At 37.9% G+C, this 22,003-nt stretch overlaps 1 protein-coding gene across 3 annotated transcripts in view; it reads right to left on the reverse strand.

The window, feature by feature from the left end:
• ELOVL5 (ELOVL fatty acid elongase 5) overlaps positions 1 to 22,003 on the reverse strand; it is an 88,571-nt gene that overhangs the window by 11,824 nt on the left and 54,744 nt on the right. For all 3 annotated transcript variants that reach the window (XM_074237207.1, XM_074237205.1, XM_074237206.1), the window contains exons 2-4: positions 17,633 to 17,698; positions 15,495 to 15,682; positions 5,201 to 5,278 (exon numbers count right to left, since the gene is read on the reverse strand). In XM_074237207.1, coding sequence (XP_074093308.1) covers positions 5,201 to 5,278; positions 15,495 to 15,682; positions 17,633 to 17,690 — 324 coding nt within the window. In that variant the 5' untranslated portion in view covers positions 17,691 to 17,698. The remainder of the gene's footprint in view (positions 1 to 5,200; positions 5,279 to 15,494; positions 15,683 to 17,632; positions 17,699 to 22,003) is intronic.

The raw sequence follows: 22,003 nt of genomic DNA on the forward strand, positions 1-22,003 counted from the left end.
ATAAAAATCCAAATTCAATTCAAATACCATTTCTTCCATAAAGCCTTAGACAACATTTATGGATTTATCACATGCTTCTATTTTATATTACAAGGTTAGTTTTCACCTGTTTTATCCCTACTACAATTATAACTCCCTGAGGGCAGGTTCTAGATACAATTCACCTTTGTTTCTTCTTCCATAACTCTCTTTATAGGAGGTGCTCAATAGTCCAAACCTGTTGTCAAGGTTCTGAGAAAGAATTGTTGGATGGATGTCTGAGAAAGAATTCATGAGACATGGGCTCTCTCCCATGTAAATAGGCATTTTATTGGGGGCTCTGTGATGACATAGTGGGCTGAGAGTTGGGAGATACTGCAGTAAAGAGGAATCTGATATATTTTGGTTTATATAGGGAAAGAAGGAAGAAAAGAGGTGGAAAAATGTCTGGATGTCAGAAGATGGCACCATCAGGGACAGTTAGAACTTATACAGTTATAAACTTGTTAGAAGGCTTTTGGCTATCAAAGACATCCAGATACTGATAAAAGTTAATTAAGTCTCTAGGCAGGCCACATCTGGATCTTGGCATAAGAGGTAAAGGACAAGGATGGCCTCAAGTAGACCTTGGAACAGTGAGCACTGCTAATAGGCAACCAGAAGAAAAAGGCCTAGGGCAAAAGCAGAAGCCAGTAATTAAGTCTTACCTAGAATTCTTGGTTCTAGCAAGAACCCTGATAAGACACTCAGAGTAGATCTGAATGACAGGAAGGAGGTTCATTAATTGGGATGCTCCCAATCACTGATTTCACAAGTATAGGGAATTCTTGGTAGGGAAGAAACTTCCCTGGCAACATAGGCTGGTCTGTGACTTAGAGTCTTACAGAGGTTCCCAGAAAGAGTTTAGGGAGTTGCCAAGGATCTCATAGCCTGCAATCTTTACTCTAAGGTCAGCTCTCTATATAGGAAAAATAGGAAAATTTGGGGGTTTTTGCAAGGCAACTGAAGTTAAGTGACTTGTCCAAAGTCACCCAGCTAGTAAGAGTCATGAGTTAGAGACCAAATCTGAACTCAGGTCCTCCTGACTACAGAGAAGGTATGCTATCCACTGTGTCTCCAAGCTGCTCCTAGGCCAACATTCATTAAATAATCAACTAAGCCAGGCACCATACTAGACTTCTGGAAATTAAAAAAAAAAACATCAAAAAACCAAGAATGCAAAAGTGAACCAGTCCCTACATAACCTCATCAAGGAACATAGTATATTCTATTGGAATCTTGGCACCATTCACTCACCATGCATCAATCACCCATATTCAATTTCAATTTAGTCTAAAAGCATTTAGTAAATGGTGAAATACTCCCAGAGCTGAAGTTAGAGCTACAAAGTCAGTTCTCCAGAGCTCGTAACTTTAAGAATACAGCAGGAAAATCAAGAAATGACAATAGGAAAGAGATTTAATTGGAGACACCAATACACATCAATAACTGAAAAGTGTGGGCAATTAGGTGAATTAGGGAGAACAGAGTTCAAATTTGATCTCAGACCGCTTGTTTTTCCTTTTTTATTTATTTGTTTGTTTATTATTTTGTTCAAATAATTTTTATACATTACTAAAATATTTTTGTTTCAGAATAAACATAATACCCCCTCCCCCCCAAGAAAATATAGACCTGCATAAGTGATAAAGTAAAGGGGAGAGAAAAAATTAAAATAATAATAATAGTAGTAGTAGTAGACATGGCCAGGTAGTACAGTGGATGGAGCACTGGCCCTGGAGCCAGGAGCACCCAAGCCCAAATCCGGCCCCAGACACCCAACAATCACCCAGCTGTATGACCCCATGCAAGCCACCCCAACCCCATTGCCCTACAAAAAACAAACAAAAAAAAAGGACCCAAAATAAAATAAAATAGTAATAATAATAGTAGGGGCGGCTGGGTGGCCAACAGATTGCTGGCTCTTGAGCCAGGAGAACCCAGGTCCAAATCTGGCCTCAGACACCCAATAATCAGCCAGCTGTGCAGCCCCAGGCAGGCCACTCAGTCCCATTTGTCCTGCAACACTCCCCAGAAAATAATAATAATAATAATAATAATAATAATAATAATAATAATAATAAATGTACTTCAGTCTGTGTTCCAACACCACTAGCTCTGTCGTGGGTATATCACATTCTTTAGGATAAGTCCATCACAAAAATTACTTCCATATTTTTCCACCATTGCCACTGCTGATTGCAACTCCCTCCATTCATACTTCTCTACTAACATGAACTATATTTTCTTTCTCCTTTCACTCTGACTCTGCTGTACGGTAGTTGAGTGGAGCAGAAGACAGATCCCTGGCCCTGGGACCGAGAGGCCCCGAACCCACATACTACCCCTTACACAGCATCCACCCAGCCCTATGGTCCTGGATAGGCCACCCAATCCCAGCCTCTTCCAAGAAGTAAAAAAGAAAATGTTATTATATCTGACCACTCTCCCTCCATGTCCATGCTCTCCTCCATCACTCACATTCCCCCCCCCGCCTTCCCCCTGTCCCCCTTCTCTCCTTCTTACTCCAGATGTCTATACCCCATTGAGTATATATGCTGTCTTCTCTCCTAGCCACCTCTGATGAGAGCAAAGATTCCCTCATTCCTCCTTACCTCCCCCCTTCTGTATCATTGCAATAGCTCATTGTAATAAAGAAAAATCTTATTATATGAAATATCTTAGCCTATTCCTCCTCTCCTTTTTCTTTCTCCCATTACATTTCCCTTTTATCTATTGACTCCATTTTTACACAATATATCTTCAATTTTCTCCTCTGCTTCATCTATAACAGCTCCTTCTACCTGCTCTATTAAATGAGAAGGTTCATATGAGTGATGAGTGTTATCAATATCATTTTTCTATCCAAGAATAGATGTAGTTCATCATCATTAAGTCCTTTATATTTTCCCCCTTCTCCTCCACTCTCTATGCTTCACCTGAGTCCTGTATTTGAAGATCAAACCTTCTGTTCAGCTCTGGCCATTCCAACAGGAACATTTGAAATTCCCCTGGTTCATTGAAAGTTCATCTTTTTCCCTGGAAGAGGACTTCAGTTTTTCTGGGTAGCTGATTTTCGGTTGCATTTTGAGCTCTTTTGCCTTCTGGAATATTATATTCCAAGCCCTACAAGCTTTTAATGTAGTTGCTGCTAAGTCCTGTGTGATCCTGACTATAGCTCCATGATATTTGAATTATGTCCTTCTGGCTGCTTGTAATATTTTCTCTTTGACTTGGGAGTTCTGGAACTTGGCTATAATATTCCTGGGGGTTGTTTTGTTTGGATCTCTTTCTCAGGGAGATCGGTGGATTCTCTCCATTTCTATTTTGCCCTCTGCTTCTAGGATATCAGGGCAATTTTCCTGTAATAATTCTTTGAAAATGATGTCAAGGCTCTTTTCCTGATCATGACTTTCAGGTATTCCAATAATTTTTAAATTGTCTTTCCTCAATCTATTTTCCATATCTGTTGTTTTTTCAATGAGATGTTTCACATTTTCTTCTAATTTTTCATTCTTTTTGTTTTGAAGTACTGAGTCCTGATTGCTCATAAAATCAGCAATCTCCCTGAGTTCTATTCTTTGTCTGATGGATTTGTTTTCCTCAGAGAGTTTTCTTATCTCCTTTTCCATCTGGACAATTCTGCTTTTTAAAGCATTCTTCTCCTCAATAACTTTTTGAACTGTTTTAGCCATTTGACCTATGCTGGGTTTTAACATGTTATTTTCTTCAGCATTTTTTTGGATCTCTTTGACTAAGCTGCTGACTTCATTTTCATGGTTTTGCTGCATCTCTCTGACTTCTTTTCCCAGTTTTTCTTCTATCTCCCTCACTTGATTTTCAAAGTCTTTTTTGAGCTCTGTCATGCCCTGAGCCCAATTTCTGTTTTTCTTGGAGTCTTTAGATGCAGGAGCTTGTGCTTCCTCATCTTCAGACTGAGTGTTTTGATCCTTCTTGGGATCACAGGCAAAGTATTTCTCAATGGTGTTCCTCTTTTTTCTCTGCTTACTCATTTTCCCAGCCTGAGCCTGGTTTTGGGGTGCTTCCTCAGCTTTTGGAACTCTCCCACAAGGATCTCAGTGTGTGAGGCTCTGTCCTCCCTCCTGGTCTGTGAATGACCACAAGCTCCCCCCTCTGCCACAGGGCTGAGGTGGGGGGGGGCCCTAGACTATGATCAGGATCTGAATATGCTTAGAGCCCTAGAGTCCTGTTCCAGGGACAGAGGACAGAGCTTGGCAGTCTCTCTCCACTCCCCTCCCTAGGCTCAGCTTGCTCATGTCCTGGGAGCTCCTGCTTACTGGTTCCACCCGCTTCTGGTTCCTGGATCTGCGCTGCTGGAGCCATGCTGCTTGCTGTATGCCCTGAGGGCTGGGCTTCACATGCTCGCTCTGGCAGAGGTCCCCAGCTGTTCCCTCAAGTTGTGCCCTGTGCTCCCCAGGGCATAGATCAGGAAACTCCCCCCGCTGCTGTGAGCCATGGCTCCCAGTGCCCTGGGGCTGCCTCCAGGAGGCTGAAGTTCTTTCCCTCTGGTGGGCCACCCCTCTGATCCTGTGGAGCTGAGCCTTTCTGCTCTTTTCCAGGTTACCTCGAGTTGGAGAATTGCTTCACTGGATACCTCTGTGGGTTCTGTCTCTCGAAAATGTAGTTAAGATTCCTTAGTTTCTAAGTTTTGCTCCAGAGCAACTAAGACAAGGCCCTCTCCTGTCACCATCTTGGCTCTGCCCCCCCCATTTGATCTCAGACACTTGTATGTGAGACCCTAGGCAAGTCACTGCTGCTTGCCTCAGTTTCCCCATCTGAAAAGAGCTGGAGAAGGAAATGGTAAACCATTCCAGTATCTTTGTCAAGAAAACCCCAAATGGGTCATGAGAATTGAATAAGACTAAAAAAACAAACAAATCAAAAAGGTATTAATACTTAAACCTGCAGGTATAAACAAAGAATGTCCTAGTACAAAAGAAGTTTACATTCTAAGGAGGAGATAATTTTTTTAAGAAATGTAAACATCTTTCTTTCTTTCTTTTTTTCTTGATTGTCTGTGTTGTGAATGAAGATAATCTCTGAAGGAAGACAAGAAGAGTGGGGGAAGGCTAGGGTAGGCAGGGATGAAACAATCTGAACAGTATTGAACAAAAAGATAAATGAAACAATCTGAACAGTATTGAACAAAAAGATAAATTACCTTCATATCTGCTTCTCCTCCACTGCGAGTGTCCTGGCAGAAGAAATTGTATTCTCCTTCCCATACTCCTGTTACTAACTAAAAAAAAAAAAAAAAAAAAAAAAATAGCCCATAAGCTCATGAGTTATATTAATAGCTGATATTTTTATATAAATGCTTTAAGATTTGCAAACATTTTACAAACATGATCTCAACTGACATCACAATAACCCTGTGAGGCAGGTGCTGGAAATCTTATTATTCTTATTTCGAGGCAGAGACACTGCATTCTAAGAGATTCTAGAAACTACACTGACATGGGGGAATGTGCAATTCTAGGACATGCATGCCACTTACAACAGAGCCTGACCTCATGGTATTTTAGTTTATATTGTGGGATTATTTTTTTTTGTCTGATTTTATAACCCTACCAGTCTCCAGTTAAAAAATATTTCATTAGTGCCTATTACTTGTGCTAGCAGTACAAAGAAAGGTAAAAGAATCCTTACTCTCAAGGAGCTCACAGTCTAAGGGTAAGGGTGGACTATCAATATGAAATACAATTATGTACAAAGAAATTTACAGGATAAATTGGAGGTACTCAAACAGATGGAAGGCGCTGGCATTAAGTGGGATCAGGAAAGAGCAATACCTTACACCTCTTGCATTGCTCCTGAAATGCCTTCTACACAATATAGTGCAGTCATCTCTATTTGTGATTTCACTAATGCAGGGACAGCAAATTCCCTTTGCTAATACAGCCTGATCTTAAGATTGCCTTAAGATGGCTCTGAGAAGTTAAGGGACTTGGTAAGGGTCAAATAGGCAGCAGATCTCCCTCTGGTTTGGCATCCAGGCTGTAATGGACTAGCCAGAATTGTCTGATCAAAGATTGCAGTATAGTATACTAGGAAATAAATTTTTGCCCCAATTCTACCCCTAAGTAGCTTAGGTCCATCATTTGACTTCTCCAAGTCTGTTTCCTTCACCATAAAATAAGAGTTGGACTAGGTGTCAGCAGATATTTTAGCAATGGTAGAGTGATGATTAGCCCCATTTTATAGCTGGGTAAAAACAGAGGCAGACAAGAGACTTAGTCACACAAAGTATTAAGTGTCTGATGACCTTGAACTCGGGCCTTCCAGACCTTGAACTCAGGTCCTCCTGACCAGTTTCACTGCTGTTATCCACTGCCCCACCTAGATACCTCTGGGTTCTGTAATAATCCAGACATTTAAGATAAGCTGAATACAAGACTGGGCAGCTAGGTGGCACAGGAGTCAGGAAGATTCATCATTTCAGAGTTCAAATCCAGCCTCAGAACCTAGCAGTGTGACCTTGGGCAAGTCACTTCACCTTGTTTGCCTTAAAAGCACACCACTCCACTATCTTTACCAAGAAAACCCCAAATGGGGTCACAAACAGTGGGACATGAATGAAACAACAACAAGAAATCAAGCTATGTGGAATAGGATTTGGAAAATTTGCTTGCATTGTAAATCAATTTACCAGAAACAAACTAAAAGGAGAAAAAAGTAGGAGAGGATATCCTCTAATAGAGGAAGGTAATCAGGACAACTATACATTTGAAGATTAAAAACAATGGGGAAGCTGGATGTTCTTGGGAGGATACAGTTCTCCTCTGGCTTGGAGATATAGACATAAGACCTACCAAGTGAGAGATCATCTAGTAGTGGTGAGAGGAAGATGAGGGCCCTCATCAGGAATGACTGAAGCTTTCATTTTTAGACAACAATAGAGGCTGGGGGATGTGACACAAGATGTAAACAGGAAATTTCCAAGGCTTGTCCAAACACATAGCTCCCCAAATTCTGGTTATGAGCTAGAAAGAACCAACAAGGTCTTGGGGCCAGAAACTCAAGACTAGAGGGGCTGTGTTGTTCCTCTGTTGTTCACTGAAAGATAGAAAAACTGATTTGGGAAGAAAGCAGCTGGATAAGAAGGTGGTGTCAGAGAATGGGACTTTTGATTTCTGGACAACAAATGAAAAGTGAGGGATGGCAGGAAGTCTGACAAAGACTGCTAAATTGGACATATATTTTACACCTCATAGATTTCACTGAAAATTGATGGGTTCTTCTATTCAGAAGAACCAAGATAGATTTTTAAAAAAAGACAGAAAGCCTATCTGTCTTACTGTGGGTAGGGCAATGATAACCAAGACAGCAGAGTTGTTCAACTCTTACTTTTTTGCTGATAACACAAATGTCTACAGGAAGTTCATTCCACAAGAATTTTGTTAAACACTTATATAGGAAATCTAAGATTAAGATAGTTAAGAGGGGCAGCTAGGTGGTGTAGTGGATAGTGCACCAGTCCTGGAGTCAGGAGGACCTGAGTTCAAATCCAGACTCAGCTGCTTATTACCTAGCTGTGTGGCCTTGGGCAAGCCACTTAACCCCATTGCCTTGCAAAAAAACCTTAAAAAAAAAGATAGTAAGAGTTGTTCCTGATGAATTGTAATCACCTGGCCCAGGTGAACTATATCCTTAGGGGCTGAAAGAAAATGGCAGATATGAGATTGATGGTCAAGCCACTGTTTATAAAAATAGACTTGGAGAGAGCAAAATAGGCAGTTATTCACTGAATAAAGACAAAAGATTCATTTAAAAAAAGGAACAGAGCCAGCAAACTATTGTCTTTCTCAAAATACTGATATTTTACTTATCTGTGTAAACACTGAAGAATGGAAACTACTTAAGGGCAGGCAGGGTTTTTTGCGAGGGTTGCACCATATACTCAAATGAATGAGTAGATAAGCAAGGAAGGAGGCAAGTAGGTGGGTTTAGAGTCAGGAAGACCCGAGTTCAAATCCAGCCTCAGATACTTAATAGCTTTGTGACTCTGGCAAGTCACTTAAACCTCTGTTAAGTGCCTAATCACTAAATCAACTGGAGAAGGAAATGGTAAATACTCTAGTGACTTTACCAAGAAAAACCCAATGGACAATATGGTCAATAGGGTCAAGAAGAAATGGACAGAAATTGGATAGTCTTAACAATGATAACAACAAAGACAACAGAGTTGAGAGGATTATTGAAAGAAATGGCCTTCAGACTCAAAGACTCACAATCTAATAAGATGGTCCAAATTCAAGGTGTCCTTTTAGTTTCTTTAGAGTAACTTTGCAGGGGATGGTGGTCTAGATTGGATGGCTTAAAATCTCCCCTTCCACAGAACCCCTCTGACCACAGAAAACAAGGGAGGATTCTACAGCCTTGAAATTTCAGGGAGGAGGGCTAAAGCACCATTGTGGTCCCAAAGCAGGCTGGAGCAGCTGCTCCCCCATTATGGCTATATTGTTTCCCAGGGTTGCAGAACTGATTAAAAAAACAAAATACATACATACATATACCTCAGCAATTATTATTTACTCTCTTCTTTCCAATGAACCAAGATTATTTTCAGCCATATGTCAAGAGGTACCAATCTTGCCAGAGTAAAGCCTGCTTTAACTGGTACTAGTGGATGTGATGAGTCTATCATTAAACCTGGAACACATTTCTCCTCTTCTGATGTGTCAAATTAGATCATCAATGATGGCTGGGAGCATTCTGGTGTTTAAAGGATAACAGCTGGCCTGGGATTTGATGAACGGAACTCAAACATCTGCTACAGTGAGAGCTGGGCATTTTAAAGTTAACATTTCATTTCTCCACAAATGAAGTCATTGGGTATTTGGGTACTCATTCTGTCTTAAGATTCTTTTTGCTTGGCATCTGGACAAATCAAATGGATTTTTCAAGCTTGAGAGCTACAGACACACACACAAAAAAACCTCAGAACTTCTTGTAATGCTACCAAAAAAAAAAGTCATCTTAAGAAGCAAGGTCATTTAAGAATTCAGAATGACAGAGGGGACAAAGTCCTTGAGCCCAGCTGCACCAAGGTCCCATGAGCAGGTTGGCTTCTGTCTGCAGCCTCTGGGTTCCAGAGATGGAGGCTGTCAGGAGGACAAGGCAAAAGCTCCTAAAGAGAAACCCGAGTGAGAAGCAGAAAGGGGTGCCATGAAACGACTAAGCAGTGTGCCTTTGCATTAGTGTTAGAAAGGATCTTAGCTAGTCCAACTCCACTTCTATATTACATTTGAGGAAACCAAGATATAGGAAGGAAAAAAAGTGATTTACAAATAGATGAAGAAAAGCCAGGAAAGGTAGGCCAGGCCAGGAGTCCCTAGCCTTGAGATGACTCAGATACTCATTGTCTCTACTTATCTGGGCAGGTCTACAGTTGGCCTCAGCTTTTTTCTATAAAACATGCCCTTACAAGCCATGCTGCCCAACACTAGTACAAGTATCAGTGACTGACACCCTTAGTAGAAATCTTGATGGGGCAGCCTATCAATCACATCAAATTACTGATATAAATTTTCCTCTAAAGTAAACAAAGCAAAGGAACTTTGGTGGCTCCACTAAAGAATAATCCAGGTGGGGTGGGAGGTTTTAAATTACAAGTAACTTGCCCAAGGTACACAAAGATGCCCATTAATGTCCTTTTGCACCAGTGGCCCAATGGAGGGTTGGTTTTTCTGTTTTCAGGAACTCCTTTGAGCCATAACTGAAAGTCATTTTGGCAGGTCCTGAGGCCTGGGTTTTCTATTAGAGGTCTTTAGAACCAGGCCCAGAGAAACATGTCTTCTAGGCCCAACCTGAATCAGGTATGTGTGGTATCTTGATTCATAGGCAGTCAGGATGCAATACTTGGGGCTTTCTGTTTAGAGCTTCCTAGCTTCCAGACCTTGTTTCCCATTAGTGAATAGTCCTCTAGGGCTTCTTTGTCTATTCAGGGTTTAAAGTGGTGGTTGCTACACTTAACAATAAACACATTCTTTTGTAAAAAAACAAATGAGAGACCCGGTTCACCTATTGTCTCCTGTCTTGCAAATGGATAAGAAAATGATTGAGAGGAATCCTGTCTACCTATTTTCTCTCATCCCTCAAAAGTAACATAGATAATGTGAACCAATTTGGAAATGCTCTTAAATCTCTCTCAATATATCAATATCAATAAACATTTATTAGAAGTCTTCCAGCTGCCAGGAGCTTATGATTTAATGGGGGGTGACAACATGCAAATATATACAAAGTAAGCTATATACAGGATAAGTGGGAAATAACAGGAAAAAAAATGCTAGAATTAAGAGGGATTATAAAAGATAGTATTTTTAGTTAGGAAGCCAAGGAAGTCAACAGGTAAACTAAGGAGGGAAAGCATGGGGGGGGGGGGGGGGGGTCAGTAACAGAAGATATCCAGAATGGAGTAATGGAGCATCTTGTTCATGGAATAGCAGGGGCCAGAATCACTGGCCTGGAGAGTACTTGGTAGGGAGTAGGAGGAAAGGTAGTCGAGAGATAGACCTCCAATCTAGTATTATGAAATCTATATATTTAGTGTGACAGAAAGAATCTTTTCTCCTTACCCAAACTCAGCTCAATGCACTCATTTTCCCTTTAGTCTTTCTACTATTCTATCAAAAATCCCTTAATAAATTAAAATTCCAACTTCATTAATCAGAATGAGTTGTTTTTTAATAAGCTAAGGGTTGAACTTGGTTTAAAGGTGAAGGACATGGGGTTGGTACTGTAAAGGAAAAGAGGAGTCATAGATTTAGCCCTAGAAGAGATCTTATAGGCTTACCTAGTCCAACACCTTCATTTTTACTATTGAATAATCTAGGGCCCAAAAGGAGTTAAGGGACATACCTGTGGTCATACCTACTGAATGACAGTCAAAATTTGAATTCAGACCTCCAATTTCAGATCCACAAGACCACATCTGGAGAGCCTTTACTAGACTTCTTACCATCCCCTGCCTGACCGTTAAAATCCACTTTTCAAAATATAATTAAAAATATTTTTAGGGGCGGCTAGGTGATGTAGTGGATAAAGCACCAGCCTTGGAGTCAGGAGTACCTGGGTTCAAATCCGGTCTCAGACACTTAATAATGACCTAGCTGTGTGGCCTTGGGCAAGCCACTTAACCCCATTTGCCTTGCAAAAAAAAAATAATAATAGAAGACTTTATATTTGATTTAATGGATAATAGTGCCACTGGAAATCATAGATTTGACATGATCAGACCAATACTTATAATCCCTCTTAATTCTAGCATTTTTTCTGTTATTTCCCACTTATCCTGTATATAGCTTACTTTGTATATATATTTGCATGTTGTCACCCCCATTAATAGAGGTATGTGGGTCAAGAGCAATAGATTTGGAGTTAGAGGGCCTGAGCTATATGCCACCATTTCTTAACTGTGTAACCTTAAGTGAGTCCTTATCCTTCTGTGGTGTTCATTTCCTTTTTTATAAAAGGATGGGTTTGATGGAGGTAATTTTGACCTTTACATTTCTGCTTCTAAGAAATTCAATAATCAAAGAGTTAATAAAGAGACATTTGGGACCACCAGGACTCATCTACACCTAAACAAGAACTCCCCCTCCCACCCATGACACATCCAACTCATAATCATGTCTTTGCAGCAACCAATAAAAATGGAAGAGGTCTGATTACCTGGCCTTTCAAAGAGCTGGGAGAATGAGAACCGTGCTGAAACCTGTATACTTGGTACATGTGTGTTTCTGCCACAGCAAAGTAGCAGTGGTAGATACAAGAATTCATCATATATCAAATTCTTTAAATACTGAAAAATCTGAATTTCCTAAAATTGCTGTAGCTATTTTAAGAAGACCAAAAGGAAAGGCCAGAAAACCAACAAGTCAATTTAGAGAACAGTAAGCTTCCTGAGCTACTGCTGCTCAATTCTATCATGATACCTTTTCAAAACATGCAATAAAAAGGATGGCCTGTCAGCTTGGTCTAAAAGAGCTTTTGTGCAAGTACTAATGGACTGCTATTAATATCTCTGTACGTCCTCAAGAGTTCAAAGAACAGAGATAGACCTGACTGACCAATGAACCCATTAAATATGGATACCATCAAATGTTCCAATTTTCTTGTTTTACAATAAACAAAATCACTTCACAAAATCTTAAGAAAAAGCTATAAAAGAATGCCATTTGGTTTAGCTATATATACTCATATGATCAAAGATTTCCATTTAAAATATTAACATTTATGCTTTTTTTTTTTGACATTTTGGGAGGTGAAAAATCACATTTTCTTCTGGAAAAAAAATCAAACCTGTTTTTTTGGCATAACTCTCACCATCCTCTCTACCTTTCCAGTCAAACTGACTTACTTGCTATTTCCCATGCAAATATTTTCATTTTGTATTTTTGTGCCTTTGCAAAAGCTAGCCCCTCCCCACAATGTATCTGTATTGTTCTTTCTCATTTCTATTCATAAATTACCAAGGGTCAAAGCTAAGGTACATTCCCTTCAAGAGAGGTTTTCCTAATTCTTCTGTTTGAATGTGACCCCTAAGTAATATTGTGCTTATTTGTATTTACTGATCTAAGAACTTCTCAAACCAGAAAATGTAAGCTTCTTGAGGGCAGGGGCCATCTCAGTTGTATTTGTGTCTGCAGTGCCAGCACAAAGTATGTACATGATGCTATATGAAAATTACTTTATATCTTGTTATCTACATGTTAATTACTTGAGTAAGAAAACACACATACTTTGGTGCTTTTAATTAATGAAATCTTTGGAACAACAGTTCCAGGTAAAAATGGGGTTCAAGTACTTGTAGTATATATTTTTCCCTCATGGTTGCTCTGTATACTTATTTAGGCATTCCTAAATACAAATCTCCTGCATACAATATTCTATATTAACTTGCAGTTTCAATTTCCCCTCTTGAATTGACAAATGACTAACCTTAGGTTAACTCAGTTTAGTTAAATTTTTAAGATTTCTTTTCCTTAAATCAGTGCAAACATAGATTATATATAATACTGATAAGCATAAAATAAAAAAAAACTTCCATTCTTTCTGCCAAGAACAGACTCCCAGTAACAAACAGTATCTACCCAAAAGCAGTGGTCTTTAAGTTGAGGCAATATATAGATAATGAAGTGGAAAGAGTGCCAGATTTTAAGTTGAGGGGGTCCACCACTTACTATTATTGTGTGACCAACCCACTTAACCCCTCGAGGCTCTGTTCTTCTGGGTGGAAGTTACAGAAACAAATTTTGACTGATGTTAAGGAAAAATTTCCTTCCTCCTGATTCCAACTATACAAATGCAGAAGGGTTGTCTCTAACCAAAGCTATAAATAAGCCAAAGTTGGATGGATGAACACTTGTTGGGTATTTAATAAAGGGATCCTTTTTCAGTATGGGCTGAACAAGTTGGTCTCTGGAATATCTTCCATCTCTGAGATTCTGTAAGAAAAATATTGGAGAGCTATAAAGTTGTAAGTCAAATATTTTTACCTGCCTGCCACCTTATATTTATTGCATTAATTTGCTACTGATTTAAAATTAAGATCCGAAGCCTTTATTAAAAGATACTGGCAAAATATAAAAAATGCTCAATTTATAAAAAGAGAAAAAAATCCAAATTTTATACTAAGGAAAAAGTATGTCAAATAACATCTTGGTTTTTTTGGTTTCTTAATCTGACTATGTATTTTTAAAAGTTGCAGAATACTGTTGTACAAAGAACAGAACACTATCTTTTGAACTACATAAACAAAAATGTCCTTAAGTAGATGGCTCTATCATCTATGTAAATGGGAAAAATAAAGCATTTACTCAAAGGAATCTGACTGTATTGTTGTAAAGTCACTTGTATACTGATCAATGTTCTGCACACATTGCTGAGGCCAGAAGTCCCTGAACTTCATTTCTGTGAATAGCCCCTGCCTCCAATCCTCCAACATCCATCACGGAGGATAATTAAACTTCCTTTGTTCTAGAACAGGACAAAGAAAAGGAAAAAAGGCAAAAAAAGGTGAGGGCTTTACATGATATTAACAGCTCATATTAAATTACAATATAAGGTTATATGGGGTTATAATAAATACCAACAAAATGAGAGTATACAGTAAAACAAAGACACCTGTCTTTTTATTTAAAATTATCTGTCATTTATAATACATGTGACTGTAAAGTCATTAACATTTTTCTGCTTACTTAAGTGTTCGATTAAACTTAGCTGTTTTAAGTAAAGAAATCTACTCTATGTTATAATTCTTTTAAAAAAAAAAAAGACAATAGCTACTCATACCCTAACCACACAGGTTAGACTGTGTCTGTGAAAAGATCTATGGAAAAATGTGATTTCTTAATTAAAAAGGAATCTTTTACACTGGGGTTCAATAAGAGACCTATCGACATGGGGAAGGTTTTTTCTCTAGCCAACTTAGACAAATTATAGAAATTTCCATTTTCCAACAACATATATCACATTAAACTCCAACCCTCTCCTTTAAAATCTTAACTTCAAGAGTTAATATCATACTACAAAGGAGATAAAAATGTGAATGTGAGGAATGGAAGTACTGAATACATTTTCCATTGCAAAATGCTGGCTGGAGGACAGTCTTTCATAAACCTACAGAGAGGGTAGAGCTCTGAAGGTTTCCAAGAGAGTGGAAGACTATTTACTCTTGTCCTAGGAGTCACAGAGAGCAAATTATCCAGCCCCTGGGGTTCAGAGGCATATAGGTACATTCCATAACATCAGGGAATGGAAGAAATAAGGTGGGTTTAGATTGGACTTGCCCTTTTCCATTAAGCTATAGCATTGTCTCAGGAACAACTGTATCTGATGAGCCCTTGGTGATGTAGGAGAAATAACCAAATCTGAACTGAACTCAGTCCACATATCCAATGAATGCAAAACCTAAAATCAGGCTTTTATCCAAGCTTTAAAAAAAGGGCATTAATCTTAACAGTCAAATCACAAGTAATTTACTTTTATCTGCTTAAGTTAGAATGTGTTCACATTCATCAAACTAAGTCAAGCCAAAAAAATACCTCCTCCCCATAATTCTTTTATATCTTTAAAAAAAACCCAACTCCAAAATGCCATTAAAATGAAATTAGCAAGCAACAATAACTTATTTGGTATTATTAATACAATGCTCAGGTTTTCTCTTCTTCTCACTGATATTACTACAAAATTCTTGGAACAACCTATTGTAAGATTCTGAACCCTAAAAATTTGATGTCAATCATTAGCCAACTAAAAGTTCCAACCTGTTTATATAAAGACCCCTTGGGTATTTGGATAAAACCACTGAAAATAAATATTTCATTAGCATGACAACTTCCCTCTGCTTACTTTTCCCTTTCATTTTCAGGTCAGCAATATGTAGACAGACAGGAGGGAGTCAAGAGTAACAGTCAGAAATAAAAATAAAATCTCAACCCATCTCCTACCTCATAAAACATATATAGAGACAGCAGCGTAAGTCCAAGGTTATAAACCACTAGAATGCCCCTGCAGGAGACTGGCTGTTTATTCTGCATGTATTTTGGTCCTAGCCATACGATTAATAAGTATAAGACAGAGAAGACAAAAGTAGGTATATAGTTATCCAGAAGAAACCACCCTTTTACACGGGAATCTGAAATAGAATAAAAAAAAAACATTTAGTGAGTGGAAACAAACAGTACAGATATTAAAATAGTGGAAATGTGAAATATTTCTTCAGAAAGGAATATTTATGACCCATTTTATTTAGACTGTTTTTATTGTGATGACCTGCTATAGGGATCAAACAAAAAGCACCACCTGGAGTATACTTTACCAGGTCAATTTCCAACAAGTTTTGTAGACAACAAACTTCTTCAGGGTGGATTCTGAAACATGTGGGAATGGAGCTTTTATTTAAACTTGTTGCTAGGAGAAATAATTCATCCAAAACAAACATTCCTTTCTAAAGAAATTTTTTTTAAAGTAAATTAAAGAGAGGGCCAAATACTACATCTAAACTAGGTCTTTAGAACTGCTTGCGGGAGGGAAGACAAAAGCCTTTGGAATTCAGAAGTTGATCATGCAGGTACTATCTCTGTTTGGTCAGAAAAGTCAAACCCAAGAGGGGAAGGTACTGCTAAGGTGAATGATGTGGTTACTGTAAATAGAAGAGGAGCAGGTATTGTGAAAATAGAAAAAGAAATTCAAAAGAAGCAGCAGAAAAATAGAATATTTTAAATAGGCAGAACTGAATGATTAAAAGCAATAAAAAAGAGAAGAAACTGGAGAGAGACAGAGGGGACAATGTGGTTTGATGTGATGATTTACTGAAGCCCAAAGACCTGGTTCTGAAACAAGCTTCTGCTTGGGGTGTGGCCTGAGTCAAGTCATTTCCCCTTCCCCAGCTGCTCCAACTGTTTATTAATGAGATTTCAGGACCCTTCCTAAGTTTGGAAGGTATTTTAATCTCTTCACAGCTATTCCTTCATTTTCTACAGCTCAAAGAAAAACTTAATTTAAGTTCAGTGTGTCAAATTGCAAACTTAAGGTCCCCCCCCCCAAAATGAAATTGGTTATTTTCTCCTCTGAAGTTATTTTGATAAGGTCCCCCACAGGAAGTTGGGGAGGGGGTAAGAAATCACTATGATATAACAAAAGAATACTAGATCTGGAGTCAGAACTTCTGGGTTGCAGTTTAGACTCTTACTCCCTCTACTACTACCTATGTTACCTTGGACAAGTCACTTAATTACCTTGGCATCCTATTTAAAATGAGGGGGTTGGATTAGATGATCTTTGAGGTCCTTCCGGGATCTAAATCTGCTCTTATTCCTAAGAAATTTTTAATAAGGCTGTCAAAAATCAGGAAAATGTCTTACTAATGAATACTATTTCCCAATTTTTAAAAAATAAGGGGATGGGGTTGAGATGGTTTATGTGTATTTGCTGGAAAAAATATACATATATATGTAAATGTGTATGTATGTATATATACATATATATTTATCTGAATTTATGTACTTATACATACATACATACATACATTCAAACACATATTGGCAAATAAAACACTAGGACAGGAAAAGAGGAACAGGGAATGAGAGGTGACAGTCTATATCTTTGCCATGATCTAAAATGGGGAGGATGTTGTAAAAAATAAAATAGTGAAAAGATTAGAAAAGTTGGCAAATGTCTTCACTCAAACTCTTGGTCTGTAAGGCTCTGCCCCACAGAAGACTTACCTGGACAGGACATTCAGCAATATTAAAAAGAATTCATTGAACTGAACCTGGAACCTACAATCCCCAGTGGCAATGGTGCTACAGTTGTCAAAGTTGTTGAGCCACAAACTTCGGGGGCCTAACCTTGATTTTCAGTTAAAATCAGAAGTAGCTGTGACTTCCTCCCTACTCTGACAACCTTGTAAAAAAATGGAGCTTGTTAAATTATAGGATTTCCAAAAGCCCATAACGACTATCTCATCCTGAACTCAGAAATGAACCTGTCTTTTTCAGGCTGAAGCAAGTCTAGTATTCAAATGGTTCCTTATACATAGCTATACAAGTGTCTCTAAGAATGAAACAAAAATTTTACACCTTACCTCTTGGTCCAAGCCATGTCTGCATATAACTATTAAGTGATGCATCAAAGGCTTCCATTTTTTAATCTATTAAGAGAAACAAAATAGACACTGATTATTCTTCACTCAAAATGTCTTTTCTCCCCTTTAAAATTATCTGGAAATAAAACCTTAGTTAGATAATGTCTCTTTAATACAGTAAAAAAAAACTTTAGATATAGCTCTACTGTAAACGCCAAAATCCTGACTTAAATTTCATTGGAGCAGGAAATAGACTACCAAGAGAATAGAAAAGAAATATGTCCCCAAAAGTGGGACTTTTGTTAAAAATGAATTTATTTATCTTTGCAAGAATTTATTCACTCTCTTTCACTGCTCCCCCCACTGAACAATTATAAAAAGAAAGAATACACAAATAAATATGCATAATGCAGCAAAATAAATATAAATAAATACCCACACTGGCTATAGAGAAAATGTCTCATTCTGCATTTTATATCAATCACCTCTATGTCCAGAGATAGAGGTGAAACTGCCTGTTTCCTCTATAGTCCGCTCTTAATCTGTGACACAGTATTATACTGACCAGAATTTCAAAAGTTTTCAAAGTTGTTTTTCTCTATAGTTTATAGCATAAATTGTTCTCTTTATTCACTTTATTTTGCATCAGTTCATAATGGACTTCTCAGTTTTCCTTTCAAACTGTCCATTTTAATTTTATTTTTAAAGTAAATCAATCTGGAACACTACTGTGCTAAAAGAAATGACAAGAGATTGGTTTGAGAAAAACATGGAAAGGCTCGTATGACATAATGCAGAGTGTAAAAAGAACCAAGAGATAATCTCTTCACAGCTACTCCTTTCCTACAGCTCATTGTATACAGGTTAACAGAAATATTGTACAGTTACTTTGGATGACTAAGCTATTCTGAATATGATCATTCAAAGTCAACTATGAAGGACTTATAAAAGAAAATGCTGTCTACCTGCAGAGAAAAAAAATTGCTTCGTGAAAATATGTATTTGTAGGACTACACAGATAGAGATTATTAGCCTTCTCAAATGCAGGGTTGGGAGGAAGGAAAGGAAAGAGGGAGGGAAGTAGGAAGGAAGGAAGGAATATTCTATCCCACACTCATAAACACAGACAACTTCATGATTTTCTATATATGATCATACTGCTAAAAGTTTTTCAGTCTTTTAGAGGTGGCTGCATTAAACAAAAGACAGAACTGAAAGAAGGCAAAGATAATGGGAAAACAGCAAAAAATACATAACCTTTCTGTAATTAGCTTTAGTAACCTTGTCATATAACCACCCCACCTGATAAATCTGATTTAAAAAATGCTTCACCACTCTGAAAAGTATGCAGAGAATAAACAGGACTTATTTGATAACTCTAAGGTTCACAATTTATACTAAAAACTGATCAATGTGTAGACAGCTAGTAAAATAAGGATTAGCAAACATGATTCCAGAGGCCTAAATTATGAAGAATGCACCCACCTAACCTCCCTAACAGAGAAATGATGGACCCGAGATGCAGTGATGACTACTTTTGGACATAGTCAACACTGGAGTTTATCTTGTTTGACTATGTATGCTACAAGTATTTGCGGGGGAAGGTAAGGAGAGTGGGACTAGGGTTGCCCCTCCAAAAAAGAGTCAGTGAAGACTTTTTAAAAATATATAGTGATGCAGCTCCTCTAAGCAGTTCAGAGAGCTAGGACAACCAAAACAAAACCCTACAGAATCTAAATGAACATTACATTCATTTTTTTAAATTTCTCTTATGTATTTATTTCCTATTTCATGGTTTTCTTTCTTTTCTCTTAATCCTAATTCCTCATGCCAAAAATGATTTGTCTGTAACATGTTAAACACAAATGGGTATGGTTCAATATTCACCACTGAGAGGGGGAATGTGTGGAAAGTGGGGTGGTAGAAAATTATGTAAATTAAAAATATGCATATGCAAGTGAATGAATATTGACTAACTTTCATAACATGCAATTGGAAAATTGAAATAAAACATCAATTAAAACTTGCATAGTAAGGGGCAGCTAGGTGGTGCAGTAGATAGAGCACCGGCCCTGGAGTCAGGAGTATCTGAGTTCAAATCCAGCCTCAGACGCTTAATAATTACCTAGCTGTGTGTCCTAGGGCAAGCCACTTAATCCCATTGCCTTGCAAAAAAACCAAACAAACCTAAAAAACAAAAACAAAACAAAACAAAAAATTGCCTAGTAAAAAAACAAACAAAAGGAAGGCCAGAATGTAAGAGATAATGAGGACAACTTAAAATAAGTTATTATTCAGGGTAGCTATGTGGAACAATGGATAGAGCACTGACCCTGGAGTCAGGAGGACCTGAGTTGAAGTCCAGCCTCAGATATTTAATATAATGTGTGATCTTGAGCAAATCACTTTTGCCTTGCAAAAAATAACCAAAAAATCTAAAGTTGTTATTCATATTGTTGCCTTCTCAAGGAGTAAGAGAGGTACAAAGGGAGGAGAAAATTTGGAACTCAATTTAAAAAAAAAAAATCAATGTTAAAATAAAAAAGTAATTGGAAACTATTTTAAAAAATAAATAAAAATACATTTAAGGGGGAAAAAAGTTATATATTATGCATTTTCTTATAATATGCTCCTCCCAGGATCTCATCCAGATACTGAGTTGGGGTATATGGAAGAAGGTTGGTTTATGTGCGAATTGTGATATATGTTAATTTTTGTGGTTTTATATACAACCCCCATTCTTCTCTGTGTATAAAAATGTTTCATAAAAGTAATTCATAGCCAGACTGAAGGATGCTGCACTCACTGTATTCTCTCAAACCTTTGTGTTTGCTCTGAATCCTACCTTAAATACATTCTATGATGCATCCCCAAGAATTCTTATCCATTCCAGCTCTGACCTCTGGTACTGACTTGGGCCTGGCAAACCCTAACTAACTTCTGAGCATCTGACTTGGCTTCCTGTTTGCTGTGTCTGTTTCTCCTCAGATCCTGATCTGTATTCCCAACCTATTCTGTTTATAGGATGCCAACTCCAGGTTGCTGTTTTTTGTGGATGACTGGATTTTGGTTCCACCAAATCAGTCAGGATGTCTCCAAGTCTGTCAAGAGATATATCTCTCTCCCTTGTCTTGAACTTCTGCAATTGACCTTTTTTAAAACTGCTTTGCATTTATCCCAATTAAATTTTATCTTATGAGAGTTAGCTTTCTGGTTTAATCTGTCCATATATTTTTAGAACCTAATTAGAACCTAATCCAGCCTGTCAGATGTATCTCCAATGCTTTACAGCAGCCAAAAATTTGCTGAGTCTACTATTTGGTCATCAATAGGAAAAATGTTTAACAGAACAAGGCTATAGAATAGAGGAAGTCTTGGAGTAATCCATCCCTTGTGTGACCCTGGGGCAAGCCACACTCTTGCTATGTCTCTGTTCCCTCAACTATATACTGAAGGCATTGGTCTGGTTCGCCTAAAATCTAGGATTTGACAATCTCTTTATAACATACCTGAAGATTGACATCAAGTCCATTTAAATCAATATTTGGTTCTAATCATTCAAGGCCACCAGTTCATAATTTTATCCACAGAGATGTTGCTAGAGACACCTGATTACTCTGGTTTTTTGATCCAGAGATAATGGGAAAATGCAGGTAACCAAGGAGAAACACACTGTTTTTTTGGTCCAGAAATAATGGGAAAATAGAGGAAACCAAGGAGATACCCTCCCTTTGGGGAATGGCTAAACAAATTATGATGTATCAATTCAATAGATTACTAGTGTTTGCAGTAAGAAATGAAGATCAGAGAAACCTTGGAAGACTGGTAAGAATGGATACAGACTGAAATAAACAGAACCAGGAAAAAAAAATTATACTAAAATACCCACACTGTAAAAATGAACAACTTTGAAAGGCTTAAGAGAGATCAGTGAGAGATCAGGGATCAGTGTGATGACAACCATAATTCTGGAGGATCAATAATGATGAATGTTACTGACATAGAGCTGAATGAGTCACATGGTTTTAGACTCTGCCTATATGGAAATTGACTCTTTTTTTCTATTTCAGTGTTGGGGAAGGAATTGTGGAGGAAAAAAAATGACAAAAGCTTTATAACTCAAGTAAAATTTTATTTAAAAAAACTGAACACAGGGAAATTAGAGGGACCCTAATGGATGAAGAACACAGCATGTAAGGTGGACTTTTACCCCTTTCTATGTTATAAGGGATGACTCTCTAGGAGAGGAAGGGCAGAGAAACATATCAGAAAATGAAGGTGATGTAAAAATAGCAAGTATTCATTTTTTAAAAAGGTAAATTGTTCTACTTGGGTGAGGGTAAGGAAATCAGGAGGTGCTGGCAGGTCTGG

This window comes from Macrotis lagotis, chromosome 5 (genome assembly GCF_037893015.1).
Source record: "Macrotis lagotis isolate mMagLag1 chromosome 5, bilby.v1.9.chrom.fasta, whole genome shotgun sequence".
NCBI lineage: Eukaryota > Metazoa > Chordata > Mammalia > Peramelemorphia > Peramelidae > Macrotis > Macrotis lagotis.